General features: G+C 38.0%; 1 protein-coding gene across 1 annotated transcript in view; it reads left to right on the forward strand.

Annotated features, from left to right (window-relative positions):
* The first annotated feature begins 11,093 nt into the window (after positions 1-11,093).
* luzp2 (leucine zipper protein 2) overlaps positions 11,094-21,756 on the forward strand; it is a 139,485-nt gene continuing 128,822 nt past the window's right edge. The window contains exon 1 of the mRNA XM_044195776.1: positions 11,094-11,387. Coding sequence (XP_044051711.1) covers positions 11,326-11,387 — 62 coding nt within the window. The 5' untranslated portion in view covers positions 11,094-11,325. The remainder of the gene's footprint in view (positions 11,388-21,756) is intronic.

Raw genomic sequence — 21,756 nt, forward strand, 5'->3', positions numbered from 1 at the left:
GGTAGAACAACTCATAAATAAACAATGTTGACAACAGAATCCTGATTATTTTGTATAAAATACATTAACCAGAGCTAAGCACATTCATAGCATGGAAAACTAGTTTCTCACCCTGCTCGGCTAGGTGTGGTGCCAGAGGGAAGAAACTTGAATTCCCTATTAAGGAGATGTGGAGGACACTCCAGCATAACTCTGGCTGTCCTGACAACCTGCCGCTGTGTGGTTGTGACAGGTCCAAGTAAATTTGGGCTTGGCCCTCCAGGGTCCCACATAACTGAACTGTTCTGAAGGCAGGTCCCTACTATGGCTCTCTTGAGCAGTCACAGGCCCATTTGCTGATGAGGGGAGAGAAATACTTAGAGCAAGTAGCCCGAAGCAGCTGTCATGTAATTCAGCTGGCGTCAGATACTGATGGTGGTGTGTGAGTTTTACTTCAGCCATGCTTTTTACAGGAGTGATGAGGCATTACAAAGGCCCTTTGTTCCAACTAAGTAGACAGAAAAGAAGAAGTCAGCAGTCCTGCCCACTTCATCAAAACACTTAACTTTGTTAAATTTCCGTTCAGTTCATGGATCACCAGCCAGCACTTTGTGAAGTGTGTGAGGTGCCTTTTCCTACAACTACACAATTCGGTATTGTGTTTTCTTGTCTCATAGAAAACAGTCGTTTTCTTTTTCTCACAGACAACAGTCTTTGTGGAGGGAGAAGATTATCATGTAATTAGGCAGTAACCCTGCATGTAGTCATGGAGCTTTAATATAAAAATCTGCAAAAAAACAAAAACATTTCCCTTGTCCATTGTCTTTTATACATATATCTCCCCTGCCTTTCCTGTCTCTCTACTGTCTCTATCATATAAGGTAGAAATTCCCTAAAAAAATAAACAGAAATAAAGCTTTTAAAAAAAGCAGTCAGGGAGTTGTAGTTGACTTAAAAGTCAATACCACCAAGTAAAAATACTCTGTTACAGATCATCCATCCATCCATCTATATCCACTTAGTTGCCAGTCTGTCACAGGGCAACCGCATTAACACTCATGGGCAATTTTAGAGTAATTAATTCTCTATTCAAAATTTTAATAAGTAAAAAGTTGTATTAACAGCAAAATCTGCTTTAAGTATCAAAGTAAACGATTTCTTTATAATGCATAGTCCCATTCACAGTGATATTGATGTATTAACCTACAAGCAGCATTTTAATGTTGTCACTGGTCCAGGTGGCACTGAGTCCAAGTACTTAATATACTCGTTCATCATATTTTATGGGCTTATCATATATTTTGAACGTAACACCTTAATCTGCAAAGTAACTAGTACCTACATCATCAGATAAAGATAATTGATGGGATTGAAAAGGACACTAGTTGCATAAAATTTAAATTGTATAAAGTACAGATAGAAATTGTACTCAAGTACAGTACTTGGCAACGTTTCACCTTTTGGATAAATATACAAAGAGAATATTGCATGCTTTGTGGCATAAGACAGCTCAGTGATAAGCTCATTTACCATATGTGTGTTTGGGGAAGGTTAGATGATTCACACATTAGCTCTACTATTTAGCTACCATTAGCAGCTACTAGTCATTTAGCACACATAGCCATAGAAAATGACACATTCAACTGCAAGCCATGTACAAACATAGCTTAGGTGGAAACGCTTATTCAGAAGTGAATCTTCTTGGTCACAGTGGCGTTAATTGTTTCTTTCAGTTTGTCTTTGAAGAAAGCTCCCAGTAGACACACTCAGCGTTCCCTCTGTACTGCCATCGACAACAGAATCTGCCAAAAACAATTACAAGTTAAAGTCACTGCAGCATATTAACTCGGTCCTGCTGGTTATAACTGTTTGCTCCCATCGGCTGAGTCTTTATCTTCTCTACTAGCGGTGCAGCTGCACTTTGTCAGTCTTTATCATTTTGTCAAGCGGTGTGGCTGGCTCAAAGATGCACAGATAAACCTGCAGGTTTATGTCCTCCTGGCGTTTGCTGTGGCTGGCTGACTGGAGGCCTGTGTTTCTGTTGCAGTCTGAGCTCTTCCTGCAGTTATTCATGTGAAACCTTTTTAATTGTGCACCCCTGTGTGTTGCCTGTTCCTCTTGTAGTCCAGACAACAGCTGATCAGTTACAGTTTTTGACCCCTCTTTTCACATTGCTCCTCTTCACTGTTGTCAGGCTTCACAATGTAGGGATGAATTTCTAAACCGGCTGTTCAAGTGTAATTCCAACAAAGTCCTTTCTTTACTATGACCGTAGTCTTTGAGATATTGCCGCTAATGATGTGTTTAAAAATACAGTTACAGATATGACCATCTGCCATATGGTCCATATATGTTTGCGCTTACCTTAAATTCCATATTTGGTCGCACATTTCTTTTAAAACTTTCAGTTTCCAGTTCCAAGTTGGATTAACCTACGTGACTTTCCACAGCTGGTCCACATTATGAGGATCAATCTGTACTGAATGCTTCAATTAGGCCTATATGGATTGACAATGTTTAGAACAATGTAGTAAAAATTTTAAATAATTGAGTTTGAGGTCTAGATGAAAGATTAACCTTTTTAAAAATGTCACTATTCACAAACATTTTAATTTTAAACAAACAATTTAAGGTATCTGACCTAACAACAACAGCAGAATGCTGTTAATACTGCTGTCTCAGCAGCATTTTGTTTATCCAGGTCATGCAGCAGCTGTGTAACAGAAGCAGCTATGCAAGGTCTTTAAAGATGCCTCACTACCTATTTGAGAGGGTTCAGCAGTTTGAGAATAAAAACAAACAAGCAACAACAACAATATTAACAAAATGCATACCATAATGAATTATGGAACAAATTTATTTTTTCACCCATCTTGTAGTTTTATCCTACCACAGTGAAATATTGTTCCTAAGGTTGTTGCTGTGGTCAGTCTAGACAGCACTTGCAATGTAAGGAACTACCTGAAGATGGAAGTAAAAATCCACCAGTGAGTTTAAAAAGCAGACGGCCTCTGAATTATGAGCACTGTTAATCCTTTCACTTCAAACAATTCAGTTTGTATTCTTGTAGTACTTCATTGTTGACTTTATTAAGGACACCCACCCATTTGATGGCACAGCAGTGTAAAGATACCATAACAATTACTTGGAAAGAATGAGAAGTTGAGTGATTTTTATTTTATTTTTTTGGCTCATACAATAGCTCTACCAAGAGGGACACCTCATTTCAGTGCGAGGTAGGTGCTCAAATCAATATTATATGCATTCACAAATTCAATCTCTCACAATTCTCCATCTATGGAACAATTCCAATTTGTATTTCATAGCGTGACCAATAAGAATCTTGGCGTCTGTCTGGTTTTTTACATTTTGAAATTGTGACTGCAAGTTAATGTTATAATATGATATACTGAAAAGCCACTATCCACAGGAAATACAAGGCTTAAACAAAAACAGGTTATGTATTTTGACGGATGCAATACATATTTTAATGAGCTTTTAAGGTAAACAGTCAGTAAGAATGCATGATGCTATATAGTTTTCATATACCTTGTGCCAGAATATTTTACTGTACAATAAAACTGCCTTAGCACTACTGTCAAATTTTAGGCTATTAGCAATTTGTCTTTATGGCAGTACTGACATTACAAGAATTTCAAAACAATGGTCTTCATAAACAGTAATTCACCTATATAGCCCAGTATTTGTCCTGTGGGGTCATCCTGTAAATGCCAGAGCCTACTCCAGTGAGAGCAAGAGAGGGTAAAAATAAGTCCCAGAATGGTCATTTTATGGTATAAAACCAATCGAACATAGAACAGACAAATGTCCAAACACAAAATCTAGGGGTGACCACATGGCAAAGCTGTTGACATTACAGAAACTGGAAATCTATGTTTATAGATCAGCAAATGAATACAATGTTGTTTCTGTATTGCTATGGCACATACAGTGCAGTGATAATCAAGTTAGCAAAATCCCATCTCTGTATTCTTTCCAAGACCAGATGTCCTGAGACATGGAATAAGTGAGTATTGGAAAACTGCCAGTTTTTATACCTCAGTAGAACAGTGCAACCACATAATGGTTGTTAAACAAAACCTTCTTCTTGGTCTTGACATTGTTGAAGTACATCTATGTTGCTCACCTATGACCGTTTAATGCAAACATTTTTTGAGCTTGTCTCATATAAGATACATCTGACTATCTAGACGGTCAACATACTGTACGTCTTATAAGTGAATGAAAACTACTGTTGGGATCTATATAACCCAACCCACTCTCCTATACATTCCTCCTACGCTTATGAAAACACTTCCACATGCTGATTAGTCTGTTTTCCGTGTCCTTGTCCAGCCCTCCTCAGTCAAAATAATCCTTCCGTAATCACAGACATATTTGTTACATCTGTTATCATTATGTTTTGGCCACACCACTTTTACTCCTAAAAATTAAATGCATGTAATGTTGCTGATGTAGGACTTTAAGCTTATTCTGCTGTGAGTTTCTTTTAACAAGATTATCAACTAAAGCTCTAAAATGTAAAGTATAATCAGCACTTAATTATACTTGATTATACATAATTAACTTAATTAATAATAGTCTTTATAAAAATCACGTGGGTGAATAATTTCTAGAAAAAGCTGTTTAGCAGTTTTTGCCTTCACTCAGAGGATGCAGGGTAAGTAGCTCACTGGCTAACAACCCCACAGAATCACAAAAAACGGAGGCACAATCCCACATAAATGCTCCTCTCCAGTGGCAGCATCACCATGGTTTAAGGCCAAGGCGCTGCTCCGGGGGTCTTGCTGGAACCTTACAATGCTTTGGAGTGAACAAAGCTGGACTACAATGCCTGAGCTTTTCCTTATTGGTTTGAATTGTGCAGGGTTTTAAAACATCCTATACTGTGGGATAACAGTCATACAAATCCATAGCTGCTCTGCCACTAAACATGGGTGTCCTGCTGCTGTCATATTGCTAAAAGTGGGTGTCCTGGCATCTTACTAGAGCTTCATGTGGGTGTCCTGCCAGTTTATCAGCTTTAAATGTGGGTGTCCTGGCATCTTGCCTCTGATTGTGGGTGTCCTGCTACTGACTTTGGTTGTTCTACCATTGTAGCCCCCTGGCCAGATAGCTATGTTTAGCTGTCCTGCAGTTATTAGCACTGATGTGATGCGATTATTGCCTTACAGTCAAAAGGCTTCTGAAATTGATCAAATTTGCATTAATTTCAATTTAAAGATTCACTATGAAATACCACCATCATTTGTATTTTTTTGGAACAACTTCTAACGATAAACAATGACATAATTCAACTTCCTGAACCCAGATGTCTCCTCTTAGCCTTCAGTAAAATTTAATCTCAAGTACAGTAGGTTTAAAGTAAAAAAAAAAAAAAAAAAAAAAAAAAAAAAAAAAAAAAAAGGGGGAAAAAAAGTACTCTGCTTTTTGTAGAGGGAAGTCTTCATATATTAAGTATCTGATTTATTGCTCACTTTGTGTCCATTACCTCCTTTACCTGGTTCAGTTCAATTTGATATTTATTATACATGCATTTTCTTTTTTACATTTTCATCTTCTCATCAGCAGCACATTGAAATGAACTGCGATCTGCTTTAAAAAGGCTAAAAGGATGTTGACATAATTAAATTGTTATGGTTGTTGCGATGTATTACATTTAGTTTTGTTAGCAGATGTTTTTCTGCTAGTTTTTTTTTTTTTTTTTTTTTTTTTTTTAATAAGAGGTTCCAATAAAGGGAGCGTAGGTTGTTATCAAGCAGTTGCTATGGTGACAGAATTGGCTGATTCAAGCTGATCTTGGTCTTGGAGTTGACTTGGACTTGCTGAAGATTATCTATTATACAAATGGTTAGTGAGGTTGGATCTTGGACCTCTAGGAGTCTCTGGGGGAATCCCAGATGGTTTTCTGGAAAATAAAGAAATACCTAAATATCTAGTAATTGATTAAAAAAAAACAACAACAACACGCTTTGATGTTCTGAACAATGACGGTATAGATGAGACTTACATTTTTTACTATCACAGGGTTCTCCCTCTACCATATAATCAGATCTGTTTCATATCTAACAACATAAATTTAGTTAAATTAAGCACCAAAGCACAGAACTTCAACTCCACGAATGAATACATTTAAAGTATATTAAAGCCACTGTATGAAGCCTTTAAAAAGTAAAAGTCAAAAGAACTTTGCCACAGCCAGTGCCATACTAACTCATGCAGACAAAGTTAGCAGGTGGAAAAAGGTGAACATCTAACGAGCTAAAAACCGAGATATTTTTCTTAGGAGTTGATGGAGAACAAACAGCAACAATCTCGGGGGGTGGGGTGTTTGCCCTCTAGTGGTTAAAAAAAAATCAATTAATGCAGCTTACCAAACCAAATTAAAATGGGTCTTCTTATAACCTTTGTTGCAATCTCAATCTGGTATCCATCTTTTTTTCCTCTCAGTATACTTTATATACTCAAGGTACTTTGCATGGCAGAGTATACAGCTGAAACTTTGAATAGAAACTTTAAAATATGCTATCTCCACAGGGCTGGGTGTTAAATGGTTAAACAGAAGCTGTTTTTGTTCTGTGCGGAATATTGGATGTAATATGTGTTGGTTTAATAATTTATTCATAATTAACATGCAGGATGAACCTGTCATCTGAACAGATGTTTCACATATATGCTGTACTACTACCTCTTGTTTATCAATAGCTAACTTTTGACCAACAACAGCTGTAGGGATTTGTGTTTAGTGACATTAAGGTTACTTTTCCAGTATCTTCATTTGTTCTGAACTTATGTTGACAAACTAAACATTCCAGACATGATGTTCAGAGCTTATTTCAGCACCAGTTCTGTGAAAGCACATTTCCATACTCCTGCACTGAGAGAATGAACCAACTGACAGGGAACTGCCTTAAGCTTCTGCTTTGCTGTCAGACTTCTCTCATTTTTTGTTTTCTCTTTCCTTTTCCACACAAAATGTTGAATGGCACTGTAGATGTTGAGAATGGAAATTTATGCAAGGGAATGCTGGATTTTTTTCTCCCCTCTTCTAGTGCAAACCCTCTGTAAACATACATAATAGACGATGGAGATTTCAGTACTTGCTAACTTATCTTCTTGAGCTTAATATTCATGTGGAGGAAAAGCAGAAGAGGAATGAGGGGCATCTTTGCAGAAAGCAAACGGTCGTCGGTAAAAGCAGAAACGTTGCTGACAGGCCATTATTTTAGCTAGCTCAGAATCAGGATATCTTGATTTACTCAGGCAACTGTCAGTCAATATCGCTGTCCTTGGATATGTTATTGCAGACAAGTGGAAACTTTGCCTGCTGGGACTGTTGTAGCCTGAAGGTAAAGACAGGGGCTTGTGACCAGAAGGCAAAAACAGAAGATTTCTGGACTAGGGAAATATGTACTAAAAAAGTGATTGAGTCATACTGTGCAATCCCCCAAGAACCAATATCTAAGTGCTCTTTAGCAAGGCACTTTGCCCAGTGCAGCTACTTGGTGAAAAATAGTATTGGTTTTATTTCAGCTCCACTGATGAATGTGCTTAAAATGTTTTAAATGTGTAGCAGGATGTTGCTAAATAGCAGAATCTGCTATACAGTATGCTGCAAAAACCTTTCATGGATAAATAAAGGGTTTAAAAAGGAAACAAAAACATCTAGACCTGTGGCCCTTTTTATGCTGGATTCAGCTAAAGAATATATGGCGTCAAAGGCTCAGAGACTCGGCTGTGCCTACTATATTTTGACAGCTGGTAGGCATAAAGCCCTGCAAACACAAACATTAATATTTCTATTCTTGAGAAAACCCTTACTGACATAATGCATTTTATTGCACCTAACCCCAAACTTAACTATGACAATTAGGCAAGGGAATTTATTTATGTAGCACATTTCATACACAGTTGCAGTTTCAATTTGCATAATAAAATTAATAAGAAATGATGAAAACATTAAACACATTAAAACATTGTCAATTATTACATGCCTACCATAACCTAGTTCAAACCTTAAGTCCCTAAAAAAAACTTATTCTTCAAACACCCCTTTTTGAAGAAGTGAGTACCAGTAAGAATGTCCTCACTGTGCAAAAATGTCTAAAACTCAAAGGTGGTCCTAAAAAACGTAGCACAAGAGCACACACAAACACAGATACTGTATTACTTTATACCAACAAATATACAGCAATTAACGGTGTAACACTGAAAAAAGGTCCCCCAAAACCAGTGAATCAGCAACTTACAGGACTGTCGCATCTTTCTGACTTATGTCAGATCATCTTCCACCTGAAGTCTGACTGTGCTGCTTAAGTCCAACATTCATCATTTCTTCTGCAGCGTCCACAGTGGGAATATAAAGCTAAGATATATATACTTTATACTTTTACTTCATAGCCAAAATGTTGAAAATTGCCTGCATAAGATTTTTGTTGCATCAGTCCATGGATGTTTATGACTTTGATTTTGCTTACAGGCATTAAGAAATGATTGGAGGAAGTGTGAGAAGAAAAATATGCACTTATAATACAGTTTCTAATATGCCTTATGGAGCACCACAGCAGCCTTTTAAATTTTTTAGTTAATACAACATAATTAGCTGGAATACTGTGATTCTAAGTGGCTCAGATTGTGGGAAAGCAACTGGAATCGCTTGACATCTGTAGTGATTTTGTGTGTTTTGGAAGTATAAAAGAATTAGTATGTCCGCTGGCTCAGAGCAATGGAGTCTTTTCTGTTTGCAAAACTGACAGCTTTAATGACTGAAATCATACAATGAAAAGTCTCCTAATGTCATTGTGACTGAGTTTGGCTGTGTAACTATTATATAAACAAACTATGTGCTTACAAAAACGTGTTTTCTTCCATGCAGAATTCATAAAAAACATTAAACAGTGCTTGGGTCTGACTAAATCAAAGCATCCCATTAAGGCGTGATCAAAATTCAAATGAAGCATTCGCAAACAAAATATACAAATCAATTGATGTGACATTCAGGCTTAGCTATGGGGATTTATCCAAATGTAATCTTGCATAATATCAACAATTCATGCTCATTTTTTGGTAATTATTCTTAATTATGATAAGATGTTCAACAGGTTCACTCAGAGCACTGGGACTACAAGTTTCTGTCTGATGTGATACATGATTGAGACAGATTACAGAGGTCCACAGAGGACGCTCTCCCCGGTAACCAAGGCGAGCTGTGGTCTAGCAGACTCATTACAACTGATCACTATGGGTTTCCATGCATGAACCTGTAATTAAACCACAAGAAATTGGTGGAAATCTTTTGCTATGGAAAATGGGCTACAACTTGGATACAATAGACTCCAAACTCTATTAAAGCTGTAATGGAAATCATTTATCATGCCTATGGTGTGTGACCTCCACCTTTTGTATGGACTGCTTAATATTCTACCTGTATTACATGGCTTGGAGTCTCACTTGGAACATCCTCTCAGTCCTCAACATTTTGTTCTTGAACTGTTCTTACTTTCATAAGGTTAACCTTGAATTTCAAAGTGATTCGCAGGGCAAGTGAGGTTGGGGGTGAGATGATTTCATTACTATACATTACTATTTTTCTATCATTCTCTAGGTGTGGTTAATTTAAAGAATGAGAGCTGTATGGCTAACTTTATAACACACAAATTATGATATAATGTGAGAAAAGATCCAAATTATCTTGTTCCAACAATCAATGGATTTTATTCCTATAATTAACATCATGTGCTGACAAGAGACAAAAAACAATTCTTTATGTATCCAACACATAACTCCACAAACACAATATAAAAGGCATCCTATGTCAACAGTCTTCTTGTCAATTTGACATCAATATATAATCCATAGAGATAAACTGTATTTCCATACTTACATACTTTCCGTACTTCACATTTTGGATTTTGTTGCCTCAACTCGCTACCAGCCTCCATTGTTTAGCTGCGCTATTTTAGTGGGAGAAGACCGTAGGAATGAGAGGCGAATGTTTCAAAAATTACGATTTCTCACTAAAATACGTGCTGGTTGGTGTATCAGTTACACGCCAAATTAAACACAGACTCATAACAGTGTTAATTCACCGTTTATTGTGCTTGCGTGTGTGAGACACGGTATTTGAGGAGGTTTTTTTTGGTCGTTTTGTAGAATTTCTGCGTCAGTGTGAAGTTTCTTGATTTGTCAGGAATCACATTATACTGTATATCAATATCTTAACATAAAATTACATATACTGTAGTCGAGGATTTTCTCTATATCGCCCAATCTTACTATCTTGATTTATATTTAATTTTAAATCATATTTAATAGTTTTCATATTTGTTGACTCTGTACAAATTTAAGGGCTACTGCGTCTAGATTTTTTTCTTTACCTTTCAAAGGTAAAACGTTCTAGCTTTTTCTTTCAGAATTTTATTTTAGTTTAGTTTCAGTTTAGTTTTCTGAGACGTTTTTCCTTTTTTAAAATACTTATTTCAGCAAGTTTTTACTTTAGAATACTTTTTCAGTTTAGCCAGTTGTAGCTCAATTTTAAAAAGTGCATTAGTTTACTTGTTATTGGATATGGCATTATCTGGAAAGCAAGGGAAAATCATTTAACCCTAATAAAGAAAAAAGCAAAGAGAAAAAATAAAATAAGACTTGGCATCACAGTTTATTATTTCAATTATTTTGGGATCTTTCCCCTACTGAAGCTAATTGATTTCATTTTCAGTGTTCACTAACAACAGTGCTTTCTGTTTAAAGTACAGAGCTTCATCACTAATTACACTTAAAATCTATTAGTGTCTTGCGTTAACTGAACTGTGATTTGGCTGTGACTGAACTGTTAACCCCCTGAGTGTTTTATTGCGGTGACGACCCAGGTTGCCCACTCTTTCTGTTTTGCTATATCTACACCTATCAGACTGCAGGTAGTAAATGGGCAGAATAAAATGAATGGAGAGGTGTATTGTTGGAGGAACAACCGGCATCAAACAATGGCAAGAATGCCTCTCACCAATAGCTGAAGCTGCACGGGCGCTGACATCATATCACTCCCACATCTCCTTCTCTTGATTTCAGCCCCACCCGCTCCTTTCCATTAGCAAGTCGGTCCGTGTCCCTGTGTTATTTAAAGCCAGAGATCCTCCCTCTCGCCGAGCCACTGTGTTGCATCTGTCTGCCTCGCTGCTTGTGTGTCTGGGTGCGTGTGTGTGTGTGTATGAGAGTGCGCTAAAAAACCCAGGCAGCCAGTGGGAGAGCTAGAGAGCAGGGAGAGAGACACGGGGGAAAGGCAAAAAGCATCTGAGAAGGGAGAAGGAACGGGAGTGTGAGACAGCTATGAAATTCATCCAAGCTATTTGCTTACTGCTTCTCTGTCCAGCTTTGAGCCTCAACACAAGGTAAGAGATAAATAAGAGGAGAGTTTTTTTCTTCTTTTTTTTCAGTTTCATCCTGCTAGAGACTACAAGAACAAAAGGAGGTATAGGTTCAAAGCATACAATGGGCAATCTTAGATTACTAATCTGAACGTCTGTTCAGTCCTGCGAAATACTGAAGCCTTATTTTGTCCTGGCAGAGCCTTTCTGTGTGCTAAGCATGTTGGAGACGGAAAGACTTAAAAGGAGGAAGGAAGAGCTTATCTGTTCTACTAGGCAATTATCTTTCTCAGTTCTGGGCAGGCTGAGAGACAGTTGTCCTTTTTGTGGTGGTAATTCACTGAATGCGATGCCTCCTGAATAGCGGTGACATTGCTTTTTGGGACTTTTGCTGCCTGCTGGTCGGGGAGGGAGCAAGTTGAAGTCAGGGGAACTGAGAGAAAGGACAAGGCTACTTGTGTTGCAGTGTCTTGAAAAAGAGCAGGTGTGTGTTTCTATATATGTGTGTGTGTGTGTGTGTGTGTGTGTTTTGCGCGATATACAGCTTTGGAAGGAGCTTTAGGAAGAATGATGGGCAAGAAGAATGAATAAGAGATAAATGTGTAGAGCGGGGAGTTTTGATGATTAATTAAATCATTGATAAAATCGTCCTTTTTCTCTGCCAGTGCCTGACACCACTGCCTTAATGAGAGCCGTGAGAGGAAATTCAGGGCTTTGACTATACCATGGAGACATCACACACAGGAAGGCATGCATTATAAAACTTGCCTTTTCCTTTTCTTCTCAGTGCCCAAAACAGTTGGATACAGTTTTCATCTTGTCTTGGTGAATTAGTTGAATGCAGTTGCTGAGGAATTTATGAACAGGGAGAAGATGGCTTTGAACTCAGTGTTTTGTTGTTATTAACTAAATGGACAAATAACTACCTTTTCTTGGTGTGACGCCAAGACACTTGAATGTGAATTATTTCTTTTGCCTCAGTTACAATAGATAAAGACTTCTAGAGAAAGAAGTCAAGGTTATTGCCTACAGCCAACATTTGTCAATACCAGAAAGGTACACTGATGACGTATGAGTCATATAACTAGGGGCTGTATTGATGTATTAACCTCTAGCATTTAGTAGTCAGCAAATGAAGCACTCACACACCTACAATTGTAATGCTCACATAAGGCAAATTACATACATAACCTTCAGGCAACAGCTTTGGAAACATTCATCTGTTTTATCACCTTTTTTTGGATTGTGCATACAGATAGACTTGTTTAGCTATTTTCTAAGCTATGAAACTAATAATGCTCTTGTTTAAGTTTGATTTATTAAAATACAGTCTGTGTCTCGAGGTTTCTATTTAAATAGTGGGTACCATCAACAGCCTTTGAGGTAATCTTTTGGGTGCTAATCGGAGAGGGAGGCATTACGGTGGTAATTTGGCAGATCAGCCCAGATTGTATGCTACCTCTTGAGGGGGAATGTCATGAAAAGTAATTTTCCAGAACACAGTGATAATCAGTGTTTTATTAGATAAAAAAAATATGTGGTCAGAAGGCTGTGTTTTGTTAAGGCCATAGGGGTTTTCCTGGCAAAGGTGATGCCTCAACTGTGACCTACTGAACCTTGATTTATTTAAAAAAAAATTGGAAAATAAAACTAAGGGAGGGATTTTGCCTTTATTGGACAGTGACAGCTGTAGACAGACAGGAAAGGCAGAAAAGAGAGAGGGGATGACATGCAGCAAAGGGCCCTGGGTTGGACTTGAACTTTAATGGTATGCGTTCTACCATGTGAGCTACCGGGGCACCCCAAGTCCCACCTTTTTAATGCTGATCATAATCAGTTTTGTTGACATTGTGTAAGAGAGGTGTTGATTGAATTCTATAGTCATTTTTGAGGCTGTAATTTAGGGTGTCGTATTAAATATAGGGGTGTAACGGTACATGTCTTCGTCCCAAACCTTTCGGTACAGGATGTTCGATTCGGTATGCGACTTCCTCGTACACCCTGTGACTGACCCAAACAATTATTGTTACTGTCAAAATAGTCTACTTATGTCTACTACTCGCACGAGCGTAACAGAAATTTCCTAGAGTGCGATTTTTACCCAAAAAGTTTTGCCAGTGCACCAGTTTGTGTCTATCAGCTGTGGCATGCTAGTTGGCTTAGCCCAGTTAGCCAGCTTACTCAAGCTCATGTAGTGTCGCTGCCTCCGAATAGCAAACGCAAATGAGAGACAAGAGCTGGAGAATCCTCCCAATGACATTTAGATCCACTGTATGGGAGCATTCTAGTTTCCCAGTTAGTTACAGCGAAAATGGATTCGAAAATGATTAGCGTTAAACTTTATGTTGAGTCGACATTGTTCAGCTGAAGTCGGGTATGTCTGTGGAAACACTTCAAACATGGCGGCATCACCCGAATGTGTCGATTATCGAAACAAGACAAAAACAGACTAGAAGGGGAGTCCTTCTCCCCACAGCGTTCAGGCAGCCTCTTACTGCAGATTCAGACCGTTCCAAAGTAATAACTAATGATATAGAAGTGTTTATCGCTGTGGATATGCAACCGTACTGTAGCGAATACAGAATTTAAGCATACAGTGGTGTGCAAAAGTTGTTGCTGCTAAGGGTGGCCCAACCAGTTATTAGGTTTAGGGGGCAATCACTTTTTCACACAGGGCCATGTAGGTTTGGATTATGTTTTCCCTTAATTATAACAACCTTCATTTCAAAACAGCATTTTGTGTTTACTTGTGTTATCTTTGACAAATATTTAAATTTGAATCTGAAACATTTAAGTGTGACAAACATGCAAAAAAATAAGAAATCAGGAAGGGGGCAAACACTTTTGCACACCACTGTATGTTCAAAGTGCTTGAGCTCCTACAACAATGTGCCTTCACGTGTGCATTTTAGTCAGTCCGTTGTGCCTTCCCTGTACAAACGAGCGCAAGCTGCAGCGCAACTGTTACAGTAAGAATTATGGCCAATAATGGCCACTGTAGAATGTTTACATTTTTCACAATAAATAATAACAATGTTGTTTTCTCAAATTTTTTGTTTTCCCTGCTGTACTGAACCGTGACCTTAAAACCAAGGTACATTCCGAACTGTGAATTTTGTGTACCATTACACCTTTAATTAAATAAAAATATACTGAAAGGTTTGACAAAAAATATCTTAACTCAGGATTCTCTATTAGCTTTTTCTGGAGCTGTCATCCATCATGTCATCATGTGATCTAAGTAAAGAAAAAGCTTATAATTGGACTTTGAGTAAAGTTGTTTTTTTTCTACCCATCAAATTACTGTTTCCAAGATGATGAGAACAATGAACTGCCATACTCATACTGAGAGTTTTTTCTAATATTTTTTTTTTTAATCATAAAGAAGATGGTGGTCACATGTTGATCTGGCTGTACTGTTTGTACAAGACAGGTGTATAGTATATGAGACATAACCTAAAATGTGAAGTGCTTTGGTGTCAAAATGGATTGGCTAGTAGCATTTGTGTTCGTGACAAGGTTTTACACAGGACTAGGAGTCTTCAGATGGCCATGTTTTTAAATTTTTAATGAAAAGAACAGCAATATGGCATCTACAAGGACAGCTAAATGTTATTTTCCTGTTTCTAAAGATTTGTCATCACTACAAACATCCATGCATGGATTCAATAAAAAGTCACCTCTGAACAGGGAAACTAGATGATCCCTAACACCTCTCTGCTTCATCATTGTTCCACTCCTCCTGCAGTGGTTATGTTACTACTGTTATCCTTGTCAAATATACAGAATCAGCTATGCTTTTAATAGCCAGTAGTAATTAACTAGCATATTATCCTGCTATGTTGTCTTTTGATCTACCGTCGCCCTAGAGTGGTTCTGCTGAGGCAATAACAGTTGGCAGTGATGCATTTAACATAAAGTGCTTGAAATTGGTTTTATTATTGCTGACATGGACATATTTTATTAAAAGCAGTATAGAATCTTTGATTTTTGCTCCTATTTTTTGATATACCTTAAATATTCTTTTCTCGTCCTCAAAACCACAAACAAAGCCAGGGAATAATATAGTACTGTAGTCAGATTTTGCTTTTAATCTAGCTGGTATCCTCTTTTGAGTTGATCGGTTCTTCAAGCACCTGTATTTTTGTTGGTATTCTGGAGGTCATGGGCCCAGACAAGGCTTATCTTTAGTGACATCCTAATTTTTTTGTTGTACTACTGTAACATTGAAGAGACTGACTGTAAGGTATATCTGCAGCAGGAAAATGAATTGTGACTTGAGCTGTCTACTACGTATTGCTCTGCCTCGCTTTGCTTGATTCAGTATCACATCAGTGGTGCGTGAGAGAATCCATGTTATACGTTAACTGCAACCGCCTTTGTGTGACCTGATAGTCGCCTTAAGGAACGAGAATTAATGAAATGGGAACCATTAAATGTATGGAAGCAGCATTTTTTTTTAAACCTTTGGTCTACGCTTAATTATGTTTTATAGCCTTAAAATCTAAAAGGCATCTCGTAGGCTTACTCAGTGTTATTATGAATGCTAAAACATGGATGTACATTCCAAATAAAATACCCACTACAAGAAATACAAGAATTCCCAATTCTGAACATTATAGAATATCATTTCATATTATCTCCTTAAAATTTGTAAAATTAACTATTTTGATTCCAGTCCCTGCTCATATGAGAACTTGATTAAGAAGGATTTGATTTTAATGAATTGAGTGGATTACCCAGGCCACATAATAGTGGTGCAGGGCTATGTGTCATTGCAGAAATCAATTGGTACTCAGGCTGAACACAAGGCTGCATTGGCACTAGTCCCATGAGATATGACTGTCCACCACTGGGTCAGGGTTGGGAGGCTACTACAGTAAGACTGCTCTTCTGCATTTGGCTTGTTTTTTCTTCTCTATACAGATCAAACAGCTCCACCTTTTTACACTTTCAAATATTCCCTTTCAGAGCATTTCTTGAAACATATTTGACACATTTTCTTGATACTATCTTTGATGTCTCTTACCTTAGCAGACTCTTCTTGGAAATGGTGATATCTGGTGGGATCTCCACAACATCAAATATTTATGAGTATTTTGGACGGCAATTAAAAAGACTACAGAGAGCCTTGGATTATACATAAAGTGCAGACACGCAGCCGCATTTCTTTATATCTTAACATCTGCCTGTGGATATGAGCACATTGTAAATTAAACGGAGTATCTCTTTAATGTTTCATAGGTCAGACATGAAAAGGACGATAGTTTATGAGGTGTAGCAATTAATGATGGAGCCGGGTACAGATTATAATAAATGCTACATGATATTATTGACCATGGTCATTTCCCTTGTATGATAACCTTTTGTAATAACAGTATGTTGTCCTTATATCCATTCATGACACTTTGGTCTCTGGTTGTCCCTTACAGAGTTAACCGCTTGGTGTTAACTTGCTTTGTGCTTCTTAAAGTTAGCTAGTAGGCTTTGTGCAATAGCCTTTGGCACTAAACTTTATTGCAGAGATCTAATAGGCCTTCGCAGCGCTTTGGTAGATCAGGAGACTTCGGTTCTACTCAGTGTTTCTACTCCGAGCAGATTACACGGCGAAGCCAGGAGAAGAGAGTTCAGGTGGGTCTCTGCTGGTGAGCAGGCACTGAGAGGGGGACTGACCACCGCAGTGACAGATTCCAGGAGAAAGAGAGAGAGACAGAACAAATCATCACTGACCTTCTTATTGACCTGTTGACATCCGGGTCACAGGTCAGACTGGCCAATGGTTAATGACTAAACTGCGGTAAATTGGAGAGAGGGGGAGAGGGAGGGAATAAGTTGGAGAGAGGCATAATGCAAATACCACCTAAAATTTTTAAAATAGTAGTAATGTAATTGTAGTAGTAATATTAATAAATTAATAATACGAATGACAGCTATTGGAATAATAATGACAGTATTAGTAATAGTGCCAATAACAACAACTGTAGTAGCAGTTGTCGAGCAGGAACACGGGGGCAACCATAGATCCAGTCTCTGCAGCTCCGGAGGCAGAAATACCTGCTGTGACAGAAGGAGAGTGGAGATAAACGAGAAAGCACAAAAACTACGTGAGAGAGAAGATGTCAAGTTAGTAACATGCAATAATGGGCTAAAAATGCATACAGATGGAGAAGGAGAGATGAAAGAGGTGCATCACGGGAAGTCTCCCGGCAGTCTAAGCCCATAGCAGCATAACTAAGGGATGGTTCAGGGCTCACCCAAGCCAGCCCTAACTATAAGCTTTATCAAAGAGGAAAGTCTTAAGCCTACTCTTAAATGTGGAGATGGTGTCTGCCTCCCGAACCCAAACTGGGACTGGGAGAGGAGCTTGATAACTGGAGGCTCTGGCTCCCATTCTACTTTTGGAGACTCTAGGAACCACAAGTAACCCTGCATTCTGGGAGCGCAGTGTCGGGTAATATGGTATTAGCTTTTTAGGTGAGGAGAAGGATTTTAAATTCTATTCTGTATTTTACAGGGAGCTAGTGCAGAGAAGCTAATGTTGGAGAAATATGTCTTTTCCTTGTTCTTGTCAGTACACGTGCCGCAGGATTCTGGATCAACTGGAGAGTCTTAGGGGACTTATTCGGGCAGCCTGGTAATAAGGATGCATTAGTCCTACCTAGTTGGAAACCTAATAATATTGCCTAGAGGAAGCAAATATAAGAAGAGAACCTGTACTTTAAAGGATTGTGGTACATAGCCTGTTAATAAAGACAGATTGATCATAACCAGTAACAAAGTGCTAAGGGTAAAACATTTTTAAGCAGCCTAGTTGGAATCGGGTCTAAGAGACAGGTTGATGGCTTAGATGAATTAATCGGCGAAGAAGAAGGTCATAGGAGCAGTCAAAATAAATATCGGGTTTTACAGTTGTTTCTAAAGTTCCTGTGTTTGCACATAAATCGGTACTGGTTGAGGGCAGGACGTGAAAAATGTTTTCTCTAATAGTTAAAATTTTATTATTAAAGAAACTCATGAAATCGTTACTACTCAGGGCTATAGGAATACATGGTTCAATAGAGCTATGGCTCTCTGTCAGCCTGGCTACAGTGCTGAAAAGAAACCTGGGGTTGTTTTTATTTTCCTCTATTGATGAGTTGTAAGCTACTCTGGCATTACGGAGGGCCTTCCTGTGTGTTTTAAGACCTTGCCACACTAAACGAGATTCTTCCAGGTTGTTGGAACGCCATTCTACGCCTTTCTAGTTTTTGTGATGTTTGCTTTAATTTGCGGGTTTGGGGGTTATACCATGAAGCTAACCTTCTTTGTTTTGTTATCTGTCCTTGTCTGTGTTTGTTCGCCCTGCGACGAGGTTGGCCAGAATCCAGGGTGCAATAGGGAATCCAGTCACCCGCGAGTGTGGATGGATGGATGGATGGGGTTAGTGAGCCTGCAGCACTATCAACTGGTTGTGTTGCCATTTGTGTGAATTGTTTTTGAGTGGGAGCTCCATCATTATTTAAATGAACTGGTGCTTTATTTATACTGAAAGACAAATCGTTGAAGCCTGGCATGTTTGAACTGACACCTTTGCGTAAACTTTTATGCGTTTTTCAGCAGCAGTTTGCTGGAAAGTGGTTAAGGTGTCTGGCTGGAGTGATGGCGCACCTTACAAGATGGTTATCTTCTATCTATTTAATTATTATGCAAAGGCAACCTCTGGGTGAGTTTTGATGTGCAGTAGTAATCTGTGTCACGATTTAGCCTATGCAACATCTATATTTGTGAAAATTACTTGGAGAAAAAATTAGCATGATTTTATAATCTGCATGAACTGATTATAGATATTACTTGGGGGTTTGACTCCTCAAGATGAGAGAAAATGATATTTGTGCAGCACGGTAATGTCCTCAGCACAAATCAGACTGTGAATGATAATTGAAATTCAAAGGACATGGCGTAATGGTCACACCATGGCAACCACATTGGCCACATGACAGTAATGAAGTGGGTTACAATAAACAGAACCTTGGGTGGCTCCTACAAATGAGAAAGTAATTAAAAGGACCACGATCAGGGTGAAGAGTAGCCAGACGCTTTATATTCAAGGCCACATTTCAGGTACTGTGCTGTTGCTCTCAGAATACATGACATGACATGACAGCAGTGTTTATTCTTCAAACACTGAAAGTGTGTGTCATAGATTACTTGTTATCGCACTTCCTGGAACACAAAGTTTTATCATTGAATAGCATCATCCTCTAATGTGGCATACAAGAAAGTGAATATTTGCTTGTTGTAAAAACATGGATGTTTGGGATGATATCACAAATTAACAGACATTAGCAGGCTGGTATCATCTCATTATGCAATAAAGAGCATTGGTATTTTCATAGTCAAAAATATGTATGAAGGATTGAACAGTTAGTATAATCTTGGATTGATTTATGCAGTGAAACAAATGTGACCTGCCATTAACTTGATCTTAAAAGGCTTAAAACAAAATTATCCTTCTTAATTAACAAACGTGCCTTGACATTATCAGCTAAGAAACTAGTCACATCACTGCATATAACACTTACAGACTAATGCACTTTAGATTAATTGCAAATTCCAAACTATCTTAACCTTTGTAGTAATAGAAAATAGACTTAACAATATGATCTCAGTGTTTTCTTAGTGGATAATATATTCTGTTGATGCTGTATCAAAATGTTTGTTTTATACTGGATAACTGGTATTGGACACATTTAATCAGCAACTATATTATTTTTATTGGTTATTACAAATATTGATAGGAGCTGAAGCCAAAATAAATACAAGTGCATCACAGTTGTGCTGCTGCTGATATGACTTTTTAAGTTAATTAATTAGCAGAACTACCAAATGTCAACATACACTCAGTTGGCAGTTTATTAGGTACAACTAACTAACACGAGTACAGTCTAATACAACAGTCCTGCAGTAAATTCTACCTTCATGAAGGTTTTAACGTTCAACTATTGAGATGTTGATTCAATTTTATGGACATTTTCAAGGCTGTAGTTTGCAGTGCTGTTGAATTGTATTGTGTTATACTGAGTGGTGTTTCTATTTAGTCTACCTTTATTGATATAAACGAGATAAGAATATTAGAAACACTCAGCATAATAAGGTATTCTGTATAACAGCACTATACTGTAACTGTAAATCACCATGAAGTTAAATCAACACCTCTCTAAAACAGCTTCAACAAAAAATTAACATTATTAACTTCATGAAGGTAGGATTTATTGCAGGGCTGTTGTAGAAGACTGCTTTAGTTTTAGCTAGGTGGAGATATTTATATATTATATTTTTTGGTTTCATGATGGTGCACCTAGTTTTGCATTAATTCAATGGAATAACTTTACAGTATCCGTCTACATAGATGGCGACCTTATTTTGATACAGTCAATCAAATCTTGCAAAAGAAGTAACGTCAGCGTTCTGTCATAGGCAGAGCAGATGGTCACACTGAGCCAGACAGCAGACCGCTACACAATACAGCAACCACAGACTCTGAACAAGAACCCACATTAGGTTTCCTGCTAAAGTCTCCTTGTTGTCTAACATGAACACGTCTTGTCCTGCACCTTAGCTTGTTGAATGAGCGACCAAATAAAGAATCACCGGGGAAAAGTGCACTGCTAACGTCATTTTGCAGGCTAGACCGCAAATTTGCTGCTCAGTTGCAGCACATTAAACAGAATGTAAACGTTTGTACCTGCAAATGTCACTTTGGTCCGGTTAGATGCTGCTGTGGTCCTTACTCTTCAATGCCACTAACAAACTGTCTGCCCATGACATGTAGCTACAGCGCAAATTTGTTTACTTTGTCTCTTGTTCCCTACGGTTTAACACCGGCACTCAGTCTGCCAGCTGCTGTCAATCAAACACAGACATCAACACGCCCCTCCAACTGCCAGAGACAAAAAGGAACATTTCTAGTATTTCCCTAAAGACTGTTTTCTTCCTTTTTAATAATAAAAACAACTATTAACAATACATTAAAAAATGTTGACGTTAAAGGGATGACTAAATGTGATTTCAATTGGACTTTAAGTAAAAATAAAAACGTAAGTTATTTTCTATTTGACACGTGGGCAGTGAAACAAGCTGAAAGTGCAATATTGACATATTAAAACCTTTTATAAAGATGTTAAGGCGAATGTGTCAGCAAACAGTTGCTAATTTACACATCCAACAGACATAGAGCAACATTAACATTTATTTGTTTACGCCACCCGACAAATGTTCACTATCCTTTTAGCTCTGGTTTTGTCTCCATTACCTGAGAATATATTTGGTTCTTTAGCTTGTTAGATGTTCACACAGCTAGTCACTAACTTTATCTGCTGCCGTTTGCTGCCGGGAAGGCAGCATAGAGTAGGTT

This window comes from Siniperca chuatsi, linkage group LG1 (assembly GCF_020085105.1).
Source record: "Siniperca chuatsi isolate FFG_IHB_CAS linkage group LG1, ASM2008510v1, whole genome shotgun sequence".
Lineage (NCBI taxonomy): Eukaryota > Metazoa > Chordata > Actinopteri > Centrarchiformes > Sinipercidae > Siniperca > Siniperca chuatsi.